Raw genomic sequence first — 23,440 nt, forward strand, 5'->3', positions numbered from 1 at the left:
TCTGATGAAAGGCCTAAAACATTGACTATTTCTCTCTACAGATGCTGATTTCCCCTGCTTGTAATTATTTCAGATTTCCAGCATATTTTATTTTTGGGTCAGCATGAGAGCAACAAGGTAAATGGGAAGGAGGAAGCAGAACTAGAACAGATACAGAGATGCTGAAGATATAGACAAGGGCAAGTTGACAATCTGCGAAAATTCAAGGGAGAAATGATTGGACAACCACAGAAAATATATTGCACAATAAGATAATGGAATTTGATAAGAAACACATCCTCTAAAATGTTAGGTAGCAGGAAACAAAACATTGATTTGATATTGTGTAAATTTCTGTCAGAAATGAAAGGAATACAAATAGTGTAGAAATATTAACATTCACATTGCATGGGAATAAGCAAACAATATGAACCATCAGTGAGAAGGTATATGGAAACATAGAAACATAGAAAATAGGTGCAGGAGTAGGCCATTCAGCCCTTTGAGCCTGCACCGCCATTTATTATGATCATGGCTGATCATCCAACTCAGAACCCCAACCCAGCCTTCCCTCCATACCCCCTGACCCCTGTAGCCACAAGGGCCATATCTAACTCCCTCTTAAACATAGCCAATGAACTGGCCTCAACAGTTTGCTGTGGCAGAGAATTCCACAGATTCACCACTCTCTGTGTGAAGAAGTTTTTCCTAATCTCGGTCCTAAAAGGCTTCCCCTCTATCCTCAAACTGTGACCCCTCGTTCTGGACTTCCCCAACATCGGGAACAATCTTCCTGCATCTAGCCTGTCCAATCCCTTTAGGATCTTATACGTTTCAATCAGATCCCCCCTCAATCTTCTAAATTCCAACGAGTACAAGCCCAGTTCATCCAGTCTTTCTTCATATGAAAGTCCTGCCATCCCAGGAATCAATCTAGTGAACCTTCTTTGTACTCCCTCTATGGCAAAGATGTCTTTCCTCAGATTAGGGGACCAAAACTGCACACAATACTCCAGGTGTGGTCTCACCAAGGCCTTGTACAACTGCAGTAGTACCTCCCTGCTCCTGTACTCGAATCCTCTCGCTATAAATGCCAGCATACCATTCGCCTTTTTCACTGCCTGCTGTACCTGCATGCCCACTTTCAATGACTGGTGTATAATGACACCCAGGTCTCGTTGCACCTCCCCTTTTCCTAATCGGCCACCATTCAGATAATAATCTGTTTTCCTATTTTTGCCACCAAAGTGGATAACTTCATATTTATCCACATTAAATTGCATCTGCCATGAGTTTGCCCACTCACCCAACCTATCCAAGTCACCCTGCATCCTCTTAGCATCCTCCTCACTGCTAACACTGCCGCCAAGCTTCGTGTCATCCGCAAACTTGGAGATGCTGCATTTAATTCCCTCATCCAAGTCATTAATATATATTGTAAACAACTGGGGTCCCAGCACTGAGCCTTGCGGTACCCCACTAGTCACCGCCTGCCATTCTGAAAAGGTCCCGTTTATTCCCACTCTTTGCTTCCTGTCTGCTAACCAATTCTCCACCCACACCAATACCTTACCCCCAATACCGTGTGCTTTAAGTTTGCACACCAATCTCCTATGTGGGACCTTGTCAAAAGCCTTTTGAAAATCCAAATATACCACATCCACTGGTTCTCCCCTATCCACTCTACTAGTTACATACTCAAAAAATTCTATGAGATTCGTCAGACATGATTTTCCTTTCACAAATCCATGCTGACTTTGTCCGATCATTTCTCCGCTTTCCAAATGTGCTGTTATCACATCCTTGATAACTGACTCCAGCAGTTTCCCCACCACCGACGTTAGGCTAACCGGTCTATAATTCCCCGGTTTCTCTCTCCCTCCTTTTTTAAAAATTGGGGTTACATTAGCCACCCTCCAATCCTCAGGAACTAGTCCAGAATCTAACGAGTTTTGAAAAATTATCACTAATGCATCCACTATTTCTTGGGCTACTTCCTTAAGCACTCTAGGATGCAGACCATCTGGCCCTGGGGATTTATCTGCCTTCAATCCCTTCAATTTACCTAACACCACTTCCCTACTAACATGTATTTCACTCAGTTCCTCCATCTCACTGGACCCTCTGTCCCTTACTATTTCTGGAAGATTATTTATGTCCTCCTTAGTGAAGACAGAACCAAAGTAATTATTCAATTGGTCTGCCATGTCCTTGCTCCCCATAATCAATTCACCTGTTTCTGTCTGCAGGGGACCTACATTTGTCTTTACCAGTCTTTTCCTTTTTACATATCTATAAAAGCTTTTACAGTCCGTTTTTATGTTCTCTGCCAGTTTTCTCTCATAATCTTTTTTCCCCTTCCTAATTAAGCCCTTTGTCCTCCTCTGCTGAACTCTGAATTCCTCCCAGTCCTCAGGTGAGCCACTTTCTCTGGCTAATTTGTATGCTACTTCTTTGGAATTGATACTATCCCTAATTTCTCTTGTCAGCCACGGGTGCACTACCTTCCTTGATTTATTCTTTTGCCAAACTGGGATGAACAATTGTTGTAGTTCATCCATGCAACCTATAAATGCTTGCCATTGCATATCCACCGTCAATCCTTTAAGTGTCATTTGCCAGTCTATCTTAGCTAATTCACGTCTCATACCTTCAAAGTTCCCCTTCTTTAAGGAAATAGCAGGGGCTACCTTGGTGTTTCTCGGACACTGGCCTCTTCAGGAAGAACATGTTGCAGCTGCCACTGAGATTCATCAGCCTGGGTGATGAACCCTATTGGTCGCTAAGCTGAGGGAGACCACTGACCCACTGGTGAGGAGTGCCAATGCCCCAATCCCTACTGGCTGTAAATGGAGAGCTCAAGCTGAAGTAGACTAGGCCATCAGCAGGCTGCAGCACTGAGGTTGTTGGCAGAGTCCAAGCTGAACATGCAGGACGTAGTTGGGGGAAAGCAGCATGTTTCTGGTCCAAGACCTCAAAGAAAGAGAGGAAACCGTGGTAGTGGAGGAGGCGACAAGGACAGAGCAGGAGCACTACAGGGTGAAGGCAGTGGCAGAGGGCTGCCAGGGAATTTGGACAACATGGGAAGATACAATCAATAGGTCATTCAGCTGGTCTGACCTGTGGAAGCTCCCACAAGCCAGACTCAGCTTCCTCATCAGGGCAACATATGACACCTTGCCCTGTCCCCGAAATCTTCACCAGTGATTCAGCAGTGAGGATAGCTGCCACCTGTGTGATACCAGTGCAAACCTCCAACACATTCTGGCAGGATGCAAAAGGCACTGCAGATCACAGCATGACCAGGTCCTAAGGAAGCTGGTGGAGATCCTAGAGGAAGGATGCGAAGAGCAGCCTTTCCCCAGCAGGACAACTCATGCCATTTGTTAAGGCTGGTAAGAGCGCTGAATGCACCCGCCCAACAGCTCCTTCAGGACTCCTCTCCACAGGCAAGGAATGGAACATGGGGGTGGATCTCGGCACACAGCTACAGTTCCCCGCAGAAATCACTACCACATCTCTCCACTCAGAGTACTGTGGGCCATGGCTGCCAAGACAGTCCTCCTCATTGAGTTAACCATCCCATAGAAGGAACGGGTGAAGGCTGCCCACGAGTGGAAGAGGCTGAAGTACCCAGACCTGGCAGCTGAGGGCAAGAAAGCTGGCTGGAGGAGCATCATCTACCCTGGAGGGAAGATGCTGGGGATTCATCAGCTCACCGACAAGGTTTCTCCGTGATATAGCAGTGACTGGAGTGAGGCCCAGGAGGGCCACCAGAGTTGGCTGAAGAGGCAGAAAAGGGCAGCTTTTGGCTGTGGCTGAGGAGGAAGGACAGAAATTGAGGGACCATTGGAAGCTGCAGGGGGTATCCCTGCCACTACTCCGCCAGCAGATGTACCAGAGCTAAGGGAGCGAAACATCAATGCGCATTGGTCCCTGCAGCTGACCTGAAGACACTGTTGGAGGTGCAGCAGGCAGCAATGCCCAGCAGGAAACAACATCTCCCTGTAAATCTCATTGAACAGAAAATTATAGGTAGGGTATCACTTCCTTGTGAAGGGATTGCCATGTCCTTTGCCCAGAACTTTCCTAGCAGAAAGTAATAAACCATCTTTACTTTTTATTTGATTCTGCAAAATTTGAAGCCTATCACAGAGAAGGATTATATTCATTTTACTACATTAGTTATATCGTTGCAGGCTGAGTTTTTCCAGCAATTTTACTTTGGTACACATCCTTCGATCAGCAGCAAAGATATATTGAACTCATGTAAGGCTGAATTTAAGAATTTTGTGCATTGCTCAAGTTTCCATATTAAAAAAAAGAACTTAGAGTGGTCAAGATTTATCGAATGGTACCAGGACAAAGAAATTACATCCACTGAGAACAGATTGTAACATTTTACTTTAGAAGATAGAAGACTTGTGGGACACATGACAGAGATCTTTGAAATTATTAGTATTGTGGAGAGCTACACTGGTGAGTTAGGGACATGCCGGTCATAGCAGGCAAAGTCAGCTCTAGTGGACTGGGTGGATGAGATCAACAGTAAGATCCAAAGGTCAGAAAGGCAGTTCTGCAACGCTTTGTGGATAGTAATGGAATGACAAGGCACAGAAGTCGCGGTCATAAACTGCAACTAAGGAAGAGCCTAGTTGTGATGACTATTCGTACCACTGGACCTGGACTTCTGAGGTCAAGAGAGTGAAATTGCCCTGGTGCAACATCTTTTCCATTTTAAAATCTCTCCCACACCAAGGTTTCCTTGTGAAATTCACGTCAGAAGAACTGAACAAATTTTAACTGTCTTTGTCCGATACAATGGACAACCAATCAATCACTGGTTGAAGTTTTGCTGAAGGATTTCGGCCCAAAATGTCGATTATACTCTTCCCCTAGATGCTGCCTGGCCTGCTGAGCTCCTCCAGCATTTTGTGTGTGTTGCTCAGATTTCCAACATCTGCAGATTTTCTCTTGTTTTGAAATCATTGTGGAGAGAACATTTTCACAAGAGACTCTAAGATAAGCTGTAAACTACAAATAAATCCTACAGGAAATGTTAGTGCTAGTTAGTGCTACTACCTTACAGCCCCAGGGCATTATCTTGACCTTAGGTGCTCCCTGTGGATTTCCTTTCAGTGTTCCAACTTCATCCCACGTCCCAAAAACATGCTGGTAGATCAATTGACCCATTATAAATTACATCTAATTATAGTCAAAGCTGTTTCTATAAAAAACAAAATCACAAACATGTAAATATACATAATTTCTTAAAAGGCATCAAAAATTAACACAAAATCCTTCAACCATCAGACTCCTGAACCAGCATGGGCAACTTCATTCACTTTAACACAGAACTGATTCCACAATCTATGGACTAACTTTCAAGGAAGGACTCTACAACTCACGTCTTTGGTATTATTTATTTATTCGCATGGTTCATCCTTTGCACATTGGTTGCTTGTCATTCTTTGCGTGCAGTTTTTTATTGACTCTATTGTACTTCTTTGTTCTACTATGAACGTCTCCAAGAAAATTGATCTCAAGGTAGTATATGGTGATATATACATTTGAAGAAATAACACGCAAGACAGACAGAAGAGAATTGGTGGATGTTGTGTACTTGGATTTTCAGGAGGCCTTTGACAAAGTGCCACACACAAAGTTGCTTCACAAGTTAACAGCCCATGGTACTAAAGGAAAGATACTAGTATGGATAGAGCATTGGGTGATGGGCAGCAGGCAAAGAGTGAAAATAAAGGGAGTCTTTTCTGATTGGCTGCCAGTGATTAGTGGTGCTTCACAGGGGTCTGTGTAGGGAGCGTTACTTTTTACATTATATGTCAATGATTTGGATGATGGAAGTTTGGACATGATACGAAGATGGGTGGAAAGGCAGATCGTTTTGAGAAGTAGGGAGGCTACCCAAGGACTTAAGACAAATTAGGAGAATGGACAAAGAAACGGCAGATGCAATACAGTGCTGGGAAATGTATGGTCATGCACTTTGGTAGAAGAAATAAAAGACCATAGGACACAACTACAGAATGGAGATGAGGAAGAATTTCTGCAGACAGAGAGTGGTGAATCTGTGGAATTCGTTGCCACAGGCAGCTGTGGAGGCCAAGTCATTGGGTATATTTAAAGCAGAGGCCGATAATTCTTGACTAGTCAGAACATGAAGAGATTTGGGGAGAAGGCAGGAGATTGGGGCTGAGAGGGAAAATGGATCAGACATGATGAAATGGTGAAGCAGACTGGATGGGCCAAATGGTCTAATTCTGCTCCTATATCCTATTGTCTTATATACATGTACTTTGATAATAAACTTACTTTGAACTTTGAAAATGTTGTACATTCTGACCAGCATGAACCACAAAGAGGGAAGTATAAATAACATGAATACTTTTGTGAACAGTATCAGTTTTGCACTGTTTCTTTCCATTTGACTTAAAACCACAAAAGACAGCATTGAACTCAGAACGAACAACAGAGCAGAAAAATGGAACTAACAATTTGAATCCATGACCTGCAAAATAGAATCAACGCCATCAAAAAAATTCTTCAATTAGCTACAAAATGTTTATGTATTATTTTAATAGCTTTAACCTAGTGAGAGAGAGAGATTTGAGAGATTTATAGTTATACTCTTAAAAGTATACAGTGAAAGGCAGAGTGGTTTCTGTTCCCTTGTCACAAACGCATCAACACTTATGAAAGTGTAAACAGGCCAAATGGCATTTGCAGTTACATACAGCTGAATTCTGGTGAATGCATGTGTATGCTGTCACTTAACATTTTCGGTTAACAAAACACTGACGGATTCTTGATTTTTCCAAATGAAAATCAATAAAACTGATGATGCTGGAAATATTGAAACAAAGCCAAAAGGTGCAGGAAACACACACCCGTGGAAAGAGAGAGTCGTTGTTTCGAATCAAACAGCCTCTGTCAGAATTAGATAAAAGAGAGAAATACCAAGTTTGTTTTAAGTTGCTGGGAAAAGGGGTATGGATAGGTAAGAGAGAGGAACAGCTGTGACACCACGACACGGTCACCTGACCAGTTGGCTACGTTTGTTAGATTTTGCACTTTCAAAGGCTACCAATAAAATCATAAGTCACCTATACAAGCCATTATGTTTAACCCAACTTTCATTTTGAATCCAAAATGCTTCAAATTTAAAGTCTTAAATCTCATCTGCTGAAATTTGCCCAAAATGTTGCAATAACCATTGCACAATTTAATTAATGAGGATTCTTCCCTTGCCAGATACCCGTTTCATTAGCTTTATTCAGCAGTATAAAGACAATTATTTTTTTATTTTAGAATAAACTTATAGACAATGCAATGAATATTAAACAGGTTCCTGTCTCACTGAGACTACATGAATATTACTGAAAATGACTGAAAAGTTAGCATTAATTTATGATGATACTTTATAATGTAATACCAACCAGCAGCCATCTAGTAATTGTGAGCACATGCTTTTACATTTTGGATTGGCTTTTGAAAAAACTTATCAAGACTTATTAACTACAGCCACCGCTCTTAGATGGCATCACAGTTAGAAGGTATTTTTGTGTAATCGCCTGCCACTGAGGATTGTAGCAAGTACAACTTTATGAGCTCATTTAAAAGGGTTCCAACACGGCAGTCCGAGGATATTCCAATGCAATGCTTTGTCGAAGCATCTTCATGATAGCCACCATTAACTTTGTTCCATTCCTGCCATTAAAGATGATGCCAAGGATTCCACTGTTGAGTTAAAAAGAAATCAGATTATCTGTTAAAGTCATAACTGGCCTTTATTATAAAAACAATGCAGGTACACTTTAATAAGATTCAACATGCAAATTAATTTGTTCAGTTCCTTGTAATTTCAATGTTTCACCACAAAATTTCAGACATCACATACAGTACTCAGTTTGAGGATAAAGGGGAAGCCTTTTAGGACCGAGATTAGAAAAAACTTCTTCACACAGAGAGTGGTGAATCTGTGGAATTCTCTGCCACAGGAAACAGTTGAGGCCAGTTCATTGGCTATAATTAAGAGGAAGTTAGATATGGCCCTTGTGGCTAAAAGGATCAGGAGGTATGGAGAGAAGGCAGGTATAGGGTTCTGAGTTGGATTATCAGCCATGGTCGTACTGAATGGCGGTGCAGGCTCGAAGGGCCGAATGGCCTACTCTTGCACCTATTTTCTATGTTTCTATTGTGACGAAAGTACACATAGACTAAGATGTTAACTGTCCTGTGCTGGCACCAGTGGGATCAGCAGTTTGTCTGCCACTTGTCTTCAGGAGAAAGAGAGATAAGGAAAACAATGGAGCAGCATTTGGAGATGTTAATAAAGGGACGGGAGAGTTTAACGGAAGGAGACACGGTCTGAGAGCTGTCAAGATCAGCTCCTCTTTGAACCCTGAACTGTTTGAAGTGATGGACAGGCGATACCCCAGCAGGGGGATAAAAAGGGACAGGTTCGCTAAGGCAACACACACGACACCACAAGGTAACGAGACCCTGGAAGCGGTGCGCCTCCCACAAGTTGGTGGGAGTTTTGGAGGGCTGGTCGCGGGACCAAGCCATAGACGCACAGGGTGGAAAGGTACGATCGGCGGGAACCTGGTGTGTGTCCGCCCTTGCCTGGGTGCCAGGTTCACCACAGAGGAGCGATCGTATCTGAAAATAGAGGGGTCACAGTTGGTGACCTCAGAAGACATTACAAAGGGCTCGCCCGAAAGTTGACTGCGAAGAATATCGAAGGTCTGTGTGGGAGCCGTTTGAATATTCATTGGCTTTTGCTCTCTCTCTCCTTCACCCCCCCCCCCGTCCATCGCCACGGCAGTGATTACTGTGAACTGAACTGAACTCAATTGAACTGAACTTTGCGTCACTTTGAAACTGGTCACTTACCCCTAGACGACGATAGAGCTTGATTGATCCTGTAATCCTAATTCTGTGTACATGTGTGTTTATCATTGCTGAACTGTTGCATTTATATCCTTACTATTAGAGTACTGTGTTGCTTATTTCTTTAATAAAACTTTCTTAGTTCCAGTAATCCAGACTCCAACTGAGTGATCCATTTCTGCTGGTTTGGCAACCCAGTTACGGGGCACGTAACATAAGTGGGGTTCTCGTCCGCGATTTTGAACGCTAAATTTGGGACGGAGTAAATTGATTGGGTTAAAATTCCCGAAAGAAAGAAAAGGCAAACAGCAGAAATGGAGATTGAGGAATTTCTAAAGGCGCCGACCTTGGAGGCATTAGAGGATGCCAGGAAAGCGGAATTGGCAGCTGTGGCCAAACGGTTGAATCTTGTTAAGGGGAAGTCGACAATGAGGAGAGAGGAGATGCACAGAGCTATCTAGAGCACTATGTATCTAAAGGTGTGTTTCCCCAAGGGGAGCTGGAGGTGGTGTCTATTGAAAAACCTGCTGAAGACACAGTACAGGTGCAGATTGAAAAATTGAGACTCGAGCACGAGTTCCGGGTACGGCAGCTAGAACATGAAGAGAAACAGTTAGAACGACAACGGCAAGAGAGAAAGAGGCAGTTGGAGCGAGAAGAGCAGCAGTTAGAAAGGCAGGAGAAAGAGAAACAGTTAGAACGACAAAGGCAAGAGAGAGAGAGAGAGAGAGGCAGTTGGAGTGAGAAGAGAGGCAGAGGGAAAGGGAATTTGAGCTGGAGAAATTAAAGATAAGGGCAGAGCAGGGGCCCATGCCGAACCAAGGTGGAGGGTTCAGGGCGACCCAGGAGGTTAGGCTGGTTCCCCCATTTGATGATACCGATGTGGATCGGTACTTTCTCCATTTCAAAAAAGTTGCTACAAGTCAGGACTGGCCGAGGGATAAGTGGGCTGTTTTGCTTCAGAGTGTACTAAAAGGGAAAGCCCAACAAGCTTACTCAGCTTTGTCCGCGGAAGATGCCCAGAGGTATGAGGTGGTGAAAGAGGCCACCCTCAGGATTTATGAGTTGGTCCCGGAGGCATACCGGCAGAGGTTCCGGAATGCGAGGAAACAGTGGGACCGCACGTACTTAGAGTTTGCCCGTGAGATGCGGACATATTGTGAGCGTTGGTGCGCCTCGAAGGGAGTGGATGGGGATTATGACAGACTGCTACAGCTGATCCTAATTGAGCAGTTTAAAGGTTGTGTCCCTGAGGGTATGAGACCCTACCTAGATGAGAAAGAGGCAGCCACGTTAGCCGCAACTGCTAAGTTAGTGGATGAGTACACGTTGACGCATAAAATGAAGTTTGCCCCAAGTAAAGGCTACCAGAAGGGTAGTCAAGACGGCGGGGAGAGTCCGCCAGAAAAGTCAGAAAGTAAGCCGGGGACTAGTGAGAAGGATAAAGTAGACCGGGAGCAGTCTGGTAGGAAGTCTCCTGGGGTCATCTGTTATAATTGTGGGAAAGTCGGACACTTTGCGTCCAGCTGCTTTGCCCCAAAAAAGGAGACGGGAAAAGGAAAAACGGCGATTTTGACTGGCTGTATCGAGCTGGTAAACGAACCGCTGGGAGAGGAAAGATCTGCCAAAGTTCAGGAAGGGCGCGGGAGGTTATCTCGACCGGATTGGTGTCAGTGAAGGAGGGGTTAAAACCAGTTCCAGTGCAGATCTGGAGAGACACGGGAGCGTGTCAGTCATTGATATTGAAGAGTGTATTAGAGTTTAGCTCAGAGACCCAGACTGAGGAGGTTAAGGTCAAAGGTATTGGGGAAGGGACAGAGGCAGTCCCTTTGCACCAGATACACCTACAAAGCAACCTGGTCTCTGGACTAGTCACGATCGGGGTGAGGCCCGAATTACCGATGAAAGGCGTGGAAGTCTTGCTCAGTAATGACCTCGCCGGGAGAATCGTGTTCCCAGCCGTGAGATTGACAGGTCAGCCTGTCAGCATTGAGGCCCCGCCCATGGACTCACAGGTTCATCACGGGACTGCCGAAGTAAATTTAGCTGAGACGTACCAGGAGGAGGTAGAAAGTGAAAAGAAGGAGTGTAGTGAAACAAGAGGTAGTGAGGGAGCTGAGACAGACTTGGCATTAGCCAGGAAGGAATTTGTGCAGGCGCAGGAGCGAGACGAGGGGCTGATGGTTTTGGCGGAGACAGCTCTCTCTGACGCAGAATTAAGAAGGGAGCCAGTAGGCTATTGTGTGGAGGAGGAAGTGCTAAGGAAGAAAGGGAGACCAAGTACCGTACCCGCAGATGAGGAATGGGGGGTGGTGCAAAAGAGTTATGGGGATGAGATTTTTAACCTGGCCCACAAGGTACCCCTCGGTGGACATTTTGAGGTGCTGGAGGAAACAGTTAGTGGAATCATGAAAGAGGTTTACCGGCTGCACAGGAGGAAGGATGTTATTGATTATGGCAGACGCGAACTGAGACGGTCACAGGCTTTTGATATGCTAACAAACCTAGTCGGTGTTAGCGCGGAAATCAATGAAGCTAGGGTCCTCCTGATAAGAGAAAAAAACCATTTTGAAAAGATGAGTATGGTATCGACCAGATGGGAGAAGGCTATTGTTTTGGCCAGCTCTGCTGATAAGGTCTCTCCCTTAATCCCCGAACAAAGCGACTCTTTAGGAGAAGTAATTAAACGGCTCGCACACGTGTGTTTGATTGTCCCGAGGCGATGCAAAGAACTGGGACGTTGGGTGGTGTTTGTCACGCTGGGTCAGCCTAGTGAGCAACACCCCTATAGAATGAGTGATTCAGTGATGAAAGGGCTGACGAACACAGAAGTGTGTATTGGTGATATGATACGGCTGTCTGAAGCCAGCTTGATAGTGAACCTTGAAAAAATTGAGTTCGGCCACACGAAGGTCACTTATCTGGGAATTGTGGTAACACAGGGGCAGCTGGCAGCGATGCAAGCTAAAGTGCGGGCTATCTCTGACATCCCAACCCTGACAGACAAGAGGGCCCTCAGAAGGCTCTTGGAGATGGTGGGGTACTGTAGGAAGTTTTGCAATAACTCTGCGGTTACTATCCCTCCCCCTCCTACTAAGCCCTTGCGAGAGAAAACTAAGTCGGAATGGGACGACCCTTGTTGTTGTGGTCCGGGACGAAACCCAATGAGAGGTTACATTGATCGCAATTCATCGGTATTTTTGGCCACTATGAAGTTTGCTAAGTTGGAGCCTGGTTTAAGGGATTATTAATAACACATATAAAAGGAACAGAAAATGTGATCGCTGACTGTCTGTCAGGTGTTCACAACTTAAAATTCGCTGTATTAGCCAAATAGCTGATGAAGATGTATATCTGTGTGTATCAAATAATGTATTCATGTTTGTAATTTTTACCCCGGTAAAAATCCTTAAAAGTGAGGGGTGTGACGAAAGTACACATAGACTAAGATGTTAACTGTCCTGTGCTGGCACCAGTGGGATCAGCAGTTGGTCTGCCACCTGTCTTCAGGAGAAAGAGAGATAAGGAAGACAATGGAGCAGCATTTGGAGATGTTAATGAAGGGACGGGAGAGTTTAACGGAAGGAGACACGGTCTGAGAGCTGTCAAGCTCGGCTCCTCTTTGAACCCTGAACTGGTTGAAGTGATGGACAGGCGATACCCCAGCAGGGGGATAAAAAGGGTCAGGTTCGCTAAGGCAACACACACAACACCACGAGGTAACGAGACCCTGGAAGCGGTGCGCCTCCCACAAGTCGGTGGGAGTTTTGGAGGGCTGGTCGCGGGACCAAGCCATAGACGCACAGGGTGGAAAGGTACGATCGGCGGGAACCTGGTGTGTGTCCGCCCTTGCCTGGGTGCCAGGTTCACCGCAGAGGAGCGATCGTATCTGAAAATGGAGGGGTCACAGTCGGTTACCTCAGAAGACATTACAAAGGGCTCGCCCAAAAGCTGACTGCGAAGAATATCGAAGGTCTGTGTGGGAGCCATTTGAATATTCATTCGCTTTTGCTCTCTCTTTCCTTCACCCCCCGTCCATCGCCACGGCAGTGATTACTGTGAACTGAACTGAACTCAATTGAACTGAACTTTGCGTCACTTTGAAACTGGTCATTTACCCCTAGACGACGATAGAGCTTGATTGATCCTGTAATCCTAATTCTGTGTACATGTGTGTTTATCATTGCTGAACTGTTGCATTTATATCCTTACTATTAGAGTACTGTGTTGCTTATTTCTTTAATAAAACTTTCTTAGTTCCAGTAATCCAGACTCCAACTGAGTGATCCATTTCTGCTGGTTTGGCAACCCAGTTACGGGGTACGTAACACTATGTACTGCTAACTTTGTGCTCTTGACACTTTGTGAAGCTGTTGAATTAATATTGACAAATGCAGCACTAATTTGATACAAGAAACCAGAAATAAAGGGAAATTTTTTAAACTGGAACTTCATTCCTTAGAATTAAGAAGATGCCAATGTGTTTTCTGTGCCTTACATCTTGGTTTGAGGAAAAGTTGTCTTGTTTCGATATACACTATATGGTTATATACATAATATACATGTATATAGTTAAATGACAATAAACTTGATTTGACCTGACTTGACTTTTAGGATTTCAGTGAAGTGTTCGAGTGAGTTTTTTTGGGTAGGTGATTTGTTTATACTTAAATGAATTTGGCCACCAGACTTCTATTTTAACTGTTTGACAATGCACTTCCTAAAAGGGTGTGAACACCAGGTGCTTCTGGCACCGTAGTTCCGTAGTTTGACCAGATGCCGTAGTTTCGAAGACAGTATTATCTATACATTAAAAATATTAATTGTCTTCTATGTTAGCACATACGCCAAATAAATGTATCGTAAACTTAACTTACATTCCTAAAGGCTGTAGATACCAACCCAGATACGTTGGCGTCGGAAAGGATGGTGTGATTTGTGTGTGTAGCTTCAATAGGAGCATTATCTATGCATTGTCTATAACTTTTTAAGTAGCGATTGCCTTTGTGTTTCGTATAGAAATATCGAGCCCACATTGAGCTAGCAAACCTTTCTACCGAAAGCATCTCCATACGTAGATGCCTGCTGTACCTTGTTGTGTTGAATAAAGAAGCTGCTTTGTATCTACCAGTGACTCTGTCTCTCCGGTAATTTCATCCACGTGACAACATGAAGCAAGGGAAACTGCGTAAGTGCAGAAAAGCAGCAGAGATAAAAGATCAGCAATCAGCTTACTGAATGGCAGAGCAAAAAGAACTTAGTAGCCTTCTTGTTCTTCTGTTTCGGATACAATGTTATGAAGCTATTAAGAATTAAACAAGGGTCATAACAGCACAAACGTAAAAGGTGCGTTCAGTGTCACTCTTCAGCAAGAGATCCAGTCACAAGATTCAGCGAAAGAGCTTATTGGAGATGAGAGGGAAATTTTGATCTCAAATGGGAACAGCTATTGAACTCACTTTTGAAGTTTGACTGAACCAGTGAACAGATCAACAGTGAAGACAGAATTAAAGGAAGAAATCAAGGGACGGAGAAGTATACCTTGCAGGATTAGAACTAAGGCTTGGATTGTGTTGAGTGCCAACACAGAATCAGGCGAATGGCCTCTGTTTATGTTGGATTATTTCATCTAACACCCACCAAGCCAAAATCAGAATCAATAACCCACATCCGTGCCATAATCAATGCATTCTGCAGAGATGAAACTAAAATAATTAAAGACACAATCCATATACTGATCGCTGCTCTAAATACATTACCTTGATGGCATCTAACCATAGTCCCTGATTATATCTTGTCATGCATTGCAGTTCAGGCAGAAAACCAATAGTTGTCGAGAAGTGGGAACCTTATAAACTGAAACTTACAATATGTACTAAATTTAAAAGTTGATTTGACCATATTTCTAAACATTTCGAAACAATTCCACACAATCAAACTAACTGCTTGTACACATATCACTGATTCTGTAAATCACTATTTACAAAACAGGTACTCTTGACAACAAATTCAAAACAGTATTCAACACAGGAAAGGCATGAGCCAGAAATCTGTAATGAAAATGGAAAATATTAGAAAGGCTCAACGGGGTGGGCATATGTTCACATTCTCTCTGAACATGATGCTTTCATCTGCTGAATACTTTGAGAAAAATTGTTTTTGTTTCAAAACAATGTTTGATTTTTCATTTTAGTTTCTGGAATCAATTGTGCACAGAAATCACCACTGCTAAATAGTTGATATTTAAATAGCTGATTTATAGTACTGATATTCTGTGACAGATTTCAGTTAAGCTATTACAGCAATCGATGGGCACTGAAGTGGAAAAAACCTTGTTGACGGTTATTTCCCTTGATTTAAAAGGGCATCTATAAAATCAAAATGACCTTAAATATTTTCTTTGCAGCAAGCACAAGGACAGCTGTTCTATAAACAGCAATGTGGTTAAGCAAAATGAAACCATAGGTATTTTTCTTATTATTTTGGCATTCAACAATTCATTCTCTCATGAAGGCATTAGCCCCTTGACCAGAGTAGACTTGATAGCTACTCTCAACAATTTTTAAAAAACAAGTAGACTTACGGTGAGGAAATGATCCTCGACAAACAGCCTTGTTTAGTACTGTCACCAGAAACATATGGCAGTTTTTGAAGTCAGATTCCATTTTCTCAATAGATTCAATCCTAGAAAAAAATAAAAGGTGGTGACATGCAACTTCAGCTCTAGAATCAGTTCCACATATGTGTTATGTTTTCTATAAATTTCTGAGTGAGATATAAATATAAATAAATGGAGAGAGAGAAACTGCAGTCATATCTATATACTTTTTTAGATTAGTATATCATATACTTTTCAATTTATCAGGCCAGGCAGCATCAATAGGAAGAAGTAAAGTCGACATTTCGGTCCGAGACCCTTCGTCAGGACTAACCGAAGGAAGAGATAGTAAGAGATTTGAAAGTGGGAAGGGGAGAAGAGATCCGAAATGATAGGAGAAGACAGGAGGGGAAGGGATGAAGCTAAGAGCTGGAAAGTTGATTGGCAAAAGGGATACAGAGCTGGAGAAGGGGGAGGATCATGGGATGGGAGGCCTAGGGAGAAAGAAAGGGGGAGGGGAGCCCAGAGGAAGATGGAGAGCAGGCAAGGATGATTGAGAGAGGGAAAAAAAGGGAGGGGAAATAATAAATAAATAAGGGATGGGGTAAGAAGGGGAGGAGGGGCATTAACGGAAGCTAGAGAAATCAATGTTCATGCCATCAGGTTGGAGGATACCCAGACAGAATATAAGGTGTTGTTCCTCCATCGTGAGTTCCTATATTGGTGAGACCTGACGCAGACTGGGAGACCGTTTCGCTGAACACCTACGCTCTGTCTGCCAGAGAAAGCAGGATCTCCCAGTGGCCACACATTTTAATTCCACGTCCCATTCCATTCTGATATGTCAATCCATGGCCTCCTCTACTTTCAAGATGGAGACAGGTTGGAGGAATAACACCTCATATTCCGTCTGGGTAGCCTCCAACCTGATGGCATGAACATTGAATTCTCTAACTTCTGTTAATGCCCCTCCTCCCCTTCTTACCCCATCCCTTATTTATTCACCCCCCCCCACTTTTTTCCCCTCTCTCTGTCCCTCTCACAATCACTCCTTACCTGCTCTCCATCTTCCTCTGGGCTCCCCTCCCCCTTTCTTCCCCCCCCCGAGGCCCCCATGATCCTCCTCCTTCTCCAGCTCTGTATTCCCTTTTATCAATCAACTTTCCAGCTCTTAGCTTCATCCCTCCCCCTCCCATCTTCTCCTATCATTTCAGCTCCCCCCCCCAATCTCTTACCATCTCTTCTTTCAGTTAGTCCTGACGAAGGGTCTCAGCCCGAAATGTCGACTGTACTTCTTCCTATTGATGCTGCCTGGCCTGCTGCGTTCCACCAGCATTTTGTGTGTGTTGCTTGAATTTCCAGCATCTGCAGATTTTCTCGTGTTGCCTTTTCAATTTATACCAGCCTTTCACACCTTACCGCAAAAAGTGTAATCATTCAGTGTACTATTTTGGTTGCGAAGAATCCTCAAATAATATAGTTGCACCCTTCCATTGCTCAACTATAAAGCAGAACATACAGGCAATAATACATGATACAAACACAAATAACTGTAGATCCTGGAACCTGGAGAAACACACTAAAAAATGGAGGAATTCAGTAGGCAGCATCTATGGAGAGAAATGGACGATGGACATTTCGGGTCAGTCCAGCTGAAGGGTCTTGTCCTGGAAGGTCTATTTTTCTCCCTGGATGCTGCCTGCCCCTTAATTCCTCTGGCTTTTGTGCATTGCTGCAGGTAATAATGCATAAATTTAAAAAAGGTTTACCGCAAATAGGTAATATCTGACAAAGTTATGTAGAAATGAAAACACTTCATAAGACCTATCCTTGAAAAACACTGAACCCATGATCAAAATAAAAATTACATACTTCGTGATTTGTTATACCAGGTGCAACAGAACTTTAAAAATAATATGAATAAAAAGATATAAAATACATTTTTTCTATGGCCAACACTAATTCAAAAGGTGATGCAAAAATAGCCAAACAGTTGGAATGCATCACTGTAACACGGAGATCAGGAAAATAAGTCAAAGTTGAGGAATGCGCACAGCAATTAAATGTTCAAGACCAGTAATCTAGAACTCTACAAGACGACAAGGTGCAACCTACTGAAGACTATCTTAAGAGTGATAAAGCAAAACCGAGTGAAGTAGAGATAAAGTCGGATGCATGTCAGCTCCGGCAGGGTTTTCAAGCCATCACTTCCTACTAAGTGAAACTTAACATTATAAACGGCTACATACATCAAAGTTGCTGGTGAACGCAGCAGGCCAAGCAGCATCTATAGGAAGAGGCGCAGTCGACGTTTCCTATAGATGCTGCTTGGCCTGCTGCGTTCACCAGCAACTTTGATGTATGTTGCTTGAATTTCCAGCATCTGCAGAATTCCTGTTGTTTGTGATTATAAACGGCTGTTAGTCTTCATTCCCAGATGAGCTCAACACTCATCTTTCAAGAGGTGAACATTTGCAAGGCCTCAAGCCCCAATGGTATATCTGGTAGGACACTGAAAACGTGCAAATCAATGGACTGGAGTGTTCAAGAACATCTTCAATCTCTCACTGCTGCAGTTGGAGGTTCCTACCTGCTTCTAAAGGTCATCAAACCTACCAGTGCCCAAGAAGAGCTACCTCATGATCATTGCCCAATTGTCCTCACATCTACTGTGATGAAGTCCTTTGAGAGGCTGATCATGTCTAGAATTAACTCCTGCCGAAGCAAGAACCTGAACCCATCTCAATTTGCCTACCACAATAGGTCTAAAATGGATGCAATCTCATTGGCTTTCCACTTAGCTATGGACCACCTTGAAAACAGCAATACCTATTGAATGTCAGAATGCAGTTTATTGATTACAGCTCAGCATTCAACACTATCATACCCTCAGTACTAATCAACAGGCTTCAAAACCTAGGCCTCTATATCTTCCTCTGCAACTGAATCTTTGACTTCCTCGATGGGAGAGCACAATCAGTGCAGATCTGAAACAACATCTCTTCCTCACTGACAATCAACAATGGCGTACATCAAGGATTTGTGTTTAGCTTGCTGCTCTACTCTCTCTACAACCATGTCTGAGTGGTTAGACACAGTGCAAACACCATCTATAACTTCATTGATGATACAACTGTGGCTGGCAGAGTCTTAGAAGATGACGAAGAGGCGTATGGGAGCGAAATAGTTCAGCTGGTTGAGTGGTGTCACAAAAACAACCTTGCACTCAACGTCAGTAAGACCAAGGAATTGATTGTGGTCTTCAGAAGGGGAAAATCGAGGAAACACACACCAGTCCTTAATGACTGGTCAGCAGTGGAAAGGGTGAACAGTTTTAAGTTCCTGGGTGTCAACATCTCTGAAAATCTATTCTGGGCCTAACATTACAAAGAGGGCAAGCAGGCAGCTGTATTTCATTTGAAGTTTGAAGAAATTTGGTATGTCACCAAAGGCTCTAACATATTTCTACAGATGAATCATGGAGAGTGTTCCAACTGGTTGAATCACCTTCTGGTATGGAGAGGCCACTGCATAGGAATGAAAAAAGCTGCAAAGGGCTGTAAACTCAGCCAGCTCCATCATGGGCACTAGTCTTTCAACCATTGAGGACATCTTCAAAAGTTGGTGCCTCAGAAAGGGAGCATCTACCACTAAGGACCACTACTACACAGGACATGCCCTCTTCTCATGACTACCATCAGAGATGTGGTACGGGAGCCTGAAGACACACACTCAGCGTTTTAGGAACAGCTTCTTCCCCTCCACCATCAGATTTATGAACAGACAATGAACCCATGAACACCATTTCACTATTTTTGCTTTCCTTCTTTGCACTACTTACTTACTTTTTTAAATATCTATTTCCTACAATAAGTTATAGCATATTTTATGTATTCCACCATTCTATTGCTGGAAAACACCAGATATCACAACATATGTCAATGATAATAAACCTGATTCTGAACCTGCAGAATATGATAAGACATTATTTCTCATTTTAAGGAATTACTCCATATCATCAGAACAAAATACAAACACATTTTACTCCATTTTAGTAACTTCTGGGCTGCTTCAGTAATGCTGAATTTTCAATCTATAGGTGGAGGATTGAAAGAAGTATTTTAATGTACAATTGCCAATATTTAAAGATCATAAACATAAGATACATGCTACGTACTTTGAAGCTCCTAAGCTAGTTTGCCAGCGATCTGCAAACATTAGAACCAAATTCAGAACTTTCATGATTGCTTCCTTCACAAAGCTTATCTGAAAGAAATTTCGTAACACATTTATTAAATACCACATGTAACAGCATAATCTGTTCAAGTGACTATAATTGAAATATATTAGGCAGATTTGAAAGGATTTGTTTTGATAAAATTACTTACTGGCTGTCTTTCTGATTACTGCAACAATGTTTCATGCAAAAATGTTATATTACTTGTTAGAAAATTCCTTCTAATTGTTACATGGTTAAAATCTACCTCAAAAGCGGTCTCAGAACATCAAGATTCAAATTTCAGGGAACCTTAAACTCGGAACAATCAAATTAGCTTACTTTTTCCCGCAGTAAACAACGATCATAAATTGTAGATAAATATCTGTAATGAATTTTTATCAGTTGGTCCAAATCCTTAGCTTCCTCAATTTGGTGCTGAAACTCCAGACCTGTACTATGTAATATCTAAAAACATAGTAAAGAACAGTTAGTATCAATTAGTTATTGAGTAGTCATATTTAAAAACATACATCATGTAAAATATATGAATGTTACAGTAAATATTACAGCCTTGAAACAGAAATCAATGGATTTCAAAATAGTTAAAATTAAAAATAAAATTATGTTTTACTACATGTATTATTGCTTTCACAATGTGACAATTAAAATAATTATACTTAAGTTTGTAACAGTGCGAATGTTTGCTAGATAAAGAAACCAATCAGTCTCTTGTAGCTTTTGATGCCACTTATCAATGTAAAGTTCCTTCCAGTTAAATGAGTTAACCCCAAACCCACTAAATTTTGCAATTTTTAATATGACGAAGTTAGGTTACAGCTTAATAAACCACATAGAAGTATTTCAGGGTAACATGCTGCCAAAGCACATGAGTGTTTACAGACAACTTGTATAGGTATAGTTCATACTACTCACTTTTAATAAAATTAAATTACATCAACAGAAAAAAAATCTGCTTTGACAGGCAGTTAAATGTAAAGCTGTATTGCTGTTATATGGGAATTTAGGATGACAGAAAATTCCAATTATTTTCTCATTAATTTGCCTATAGCTATTAATTTCAACAGAGTTAAATATCTTAAGCTTAGGATTTATCCACAAAAAAAGCTGAATCTGAAGCAGTTTTATTATTACTGACATATGTCATGAAATTTGAGTTTTGTGTCAGCAGTACAGTGCAAATTATAAAAATTACTATAAGTTACAACAGCCCAATTACAACCATTTCCATGTCTCAAGTGGCAGAAGGTTTAATAAACAGAGAAGAAGGGAAAAAATAAATTAGGGCTTAGTTTACTGCACTTTGGAGGTTGGTTTGTCAAATTTTTCAAAGCTATGCAAGCCCTGTGTTCTAGGCTTGCAGTGTCTATTGTGGGCATATGCTAATTCTAGGCACATGGAGTTCAGAAGGAGAATCAATGTGAGGGCTTAAACAGATACCATGAATGAACTAAATTCTTCTGTCACAATCTGACTGATTTGAAATACTAAATTTATAACATTAAAATGAAAACAAACTACCCTAGAAGAATTGACAAAAAGAACAGATAGTGCTTTGAGAAATTTACATAGGGAAAGATGTACAAATAAATAAAAAGAAAGAAACAAGCTAACAGGTTAATTCTCGGAAAAGTGAAAGTAAAATTCAGCTGCAAAGAAGTTAACACATCAGACAATTACCAGGAAAAAAAAATCAAATTTATGTTGGCAAGAGTAGAATGGTTTATACTTCATCAGAACAATCACTACAATAATTTAACTTTTCTCATTTACAAAGAAAGCCTCACCCGTGTCATAATATAATTATGTAAGCTGTTGACAAAATGCATAAGTTTAACTCTAAGCAGAAACATCCTGTGAATTTGCTGTCTGACAGATGTCTTCTGTGCTTGAAATGACCAACTGGAATCCTTAATAAGAGTTGCTTGCGCTTTATCATAAGCTTCATCACATTCTGTAATTACAATTGTTTGAACAATAAATAATTTTATAGTTCACAATGTACATACACATTACGATGCATTTAAAATTCCCATGGAACAGAGTTCGAGGTTGTCAAATATTTTGTTCCTTCTCGGATTTTTTTCTTCACATTAAATTCAAGTAAAATGGAGCAGGCACAACGGACCTAATTCTGTTCCTATGTCTAATAGTCTTCAATTTTTTTTTTCCTCTCTGCAAATTATACACAGGGCAATCTGAAAATTTAGACAGCTAGCCATCTAGTTAAGGACAAGCAGTATATTACTCCCTCATCAAATTAGATGAACTAAAGTTAAAATTGTGAGAGAAAATAAAGAAAACAAAGTTAGATTAAATGAGAGTTTAAAAAGTGGATAAAAAATAAAAATTATTAAATGTTAATCAGGAATGTTTTATCTGAACTGATTTCCTCTTCACTTATCTAGGGACATAAAGCATGGCAACTGCTGCAGCTGAGGTTTTTAGTGAGTTAGTTGAATAAGTATGGAAAGCTTATTTTCTCAGTGCCTGCAGCCCAATAATACCCACGAGCAATTGAAAATGCCTCAAATTTTGAACTGATATTTCAAAAAAATTTTACCCAATCTATTTAAAAGGGAAAAGACTCAGACTTTTATCAACATTATTCATGCCAATTCAAAGCTCTCTGATTTTATTAAATGATGTAACAAGCTCAAAGACCTGATTGGGCAACTCTGTTCCTGTTTCTTATGTTCCAATTAGCTGTAGGTAAATTAAATTGGTCTTTCATCTGGTACAATTTCTACAACTCAAATTAATCGCATAAAAATAACCAAATCAATTTCTGGGAGAAGATTTAATACCAAGAATCATTCAAAATTACAGCAAATGCCTAAAACTCTCCAACTACATTGAATAAAATGACATGGATAATTTGGAAAATAATTGCAAATGCATTTTTTTGGTAAGTAGATTCATGCAATTCAATACTCAGACAAGCACTATTACAAAACGGCATCCCAAGGAATGGAAATGGATAGAAGAAAGACACATTTATCATATAAATGTTGGCAACGGCTTATCTGGTAAGCAAGACAACAGTTTTCTCTGGTAATGACAACACTTTGATAATGGTAACAACCATTTACATTTTCACATAGATTAAGAGGACAAAAATAACTTTCATTCCTTAATCAGTAATGCTTAAAGCAGCTGCAGTAGAATAGTATTTAAAAATTTTACTGCATTCATAAATACTTTTAGAACATTATCGGGCATATTTATTTTTACCTGGGGGTAAGGGTAAATGTACATAGAGCAGTACTAGACTTTACTAGACAGGTATATGGAGGAATTTAAGCTGGGCAGGGTTTGAGGGTCAGCACAACATTGTGGGCCGAAGGGCCTGTAATCTACTGTAGTATTCTATGTTCTAATACAGCGTGGAAACAGGCCCCTTAGCCCAGCTTCTCCGCGCCAACCAAGATGCCGATCTAAACTGGTCCCATTTGACTGTGTTTGGCCCATATCCTGTTCAAACTTTCCTATTCGTATGCTTATCTAAGCTTTATTGGATATTACTAGCACATCACTACCAATAAATTTTTCTTATGAAAAATTAGTCTATCTTACCATCAAACCTCAGAACATCAAGACTGTATTTAGCCCATTTAATTTGCAACAGAAGTATAAACACTTGATTATAAATCTTCTGGTATTCTGAGCTGATAACAATATCAACAGGCCAAGGTACCTGTTTTCAAAAAGAA

At 41.5% G+C, this 23,440-nt stretch overlaps 1 protein-coding gene across 3 annotated transcripts in view; it reads right to left on the minus strand.

Moving 5' to 3' along the window:
• Positions 1-5,362: 5,362 nt before the first annotated feature.
• tubgcp5 (tubulin gamma complex component 5) overlaps positions 5,363-23,440 on the minus strand; it is an 81,351-nt gene continuing 63,273 nt past the window's right edge. Inside the window, exons 18-24 of one of the 3 annotated variants that reach the window (XR_010018763.1) lie at positions 23,304-23,424; positions 21,515-21,681; positions 20,049-20,174; positions 19,668-19,756; positions 16,726-16,904; positions 15,476-15,576; positions 7,707-7,737 (exon numbers count right to left, since the gene is read on the minus strand). Coding sequence is in view for 1 of the 3 variants with exons in the window: in XM_063054536.1 (XP_062910606.1) it covers positions 7,691-7,737; positions 15,476-15,576; positions 19,668-19,756; positions 20,049-20,174; positions 21,515-21,681; positions 23,304-23,424 (651 nt within the window). In the remaining 2 variants the exon portion in view is untranslated. Of the gene's footprint in view, positions 7,738-15,475; positions 15,577-16,725; positions 16,992-19,667; positions 19,757-20,048; positions 20,175-21,514; positions 21,682-23,303; positions 23,425-23,440 lie in introns of all 3 variants that reach the window. The other 2 variants (XR_010018764.1, XM_063054536.1) reach the window with 2 other exon arrangements.

The sequence above is a fragment of the Mobula hypostoma genome, chromosome 7, assembly GCF_963921235.1.
Source record: "Mobula hypostoma chromosome 7, sMobHyp1.1, whole genome shotgun sequence".
Taxonomy (NCBI): Eukaryota; Metazoa; Chordata; class Chondrichthyes; order Myliobatiformes; family Myliobatidae; genus Mobula; species Mobula hypostoma.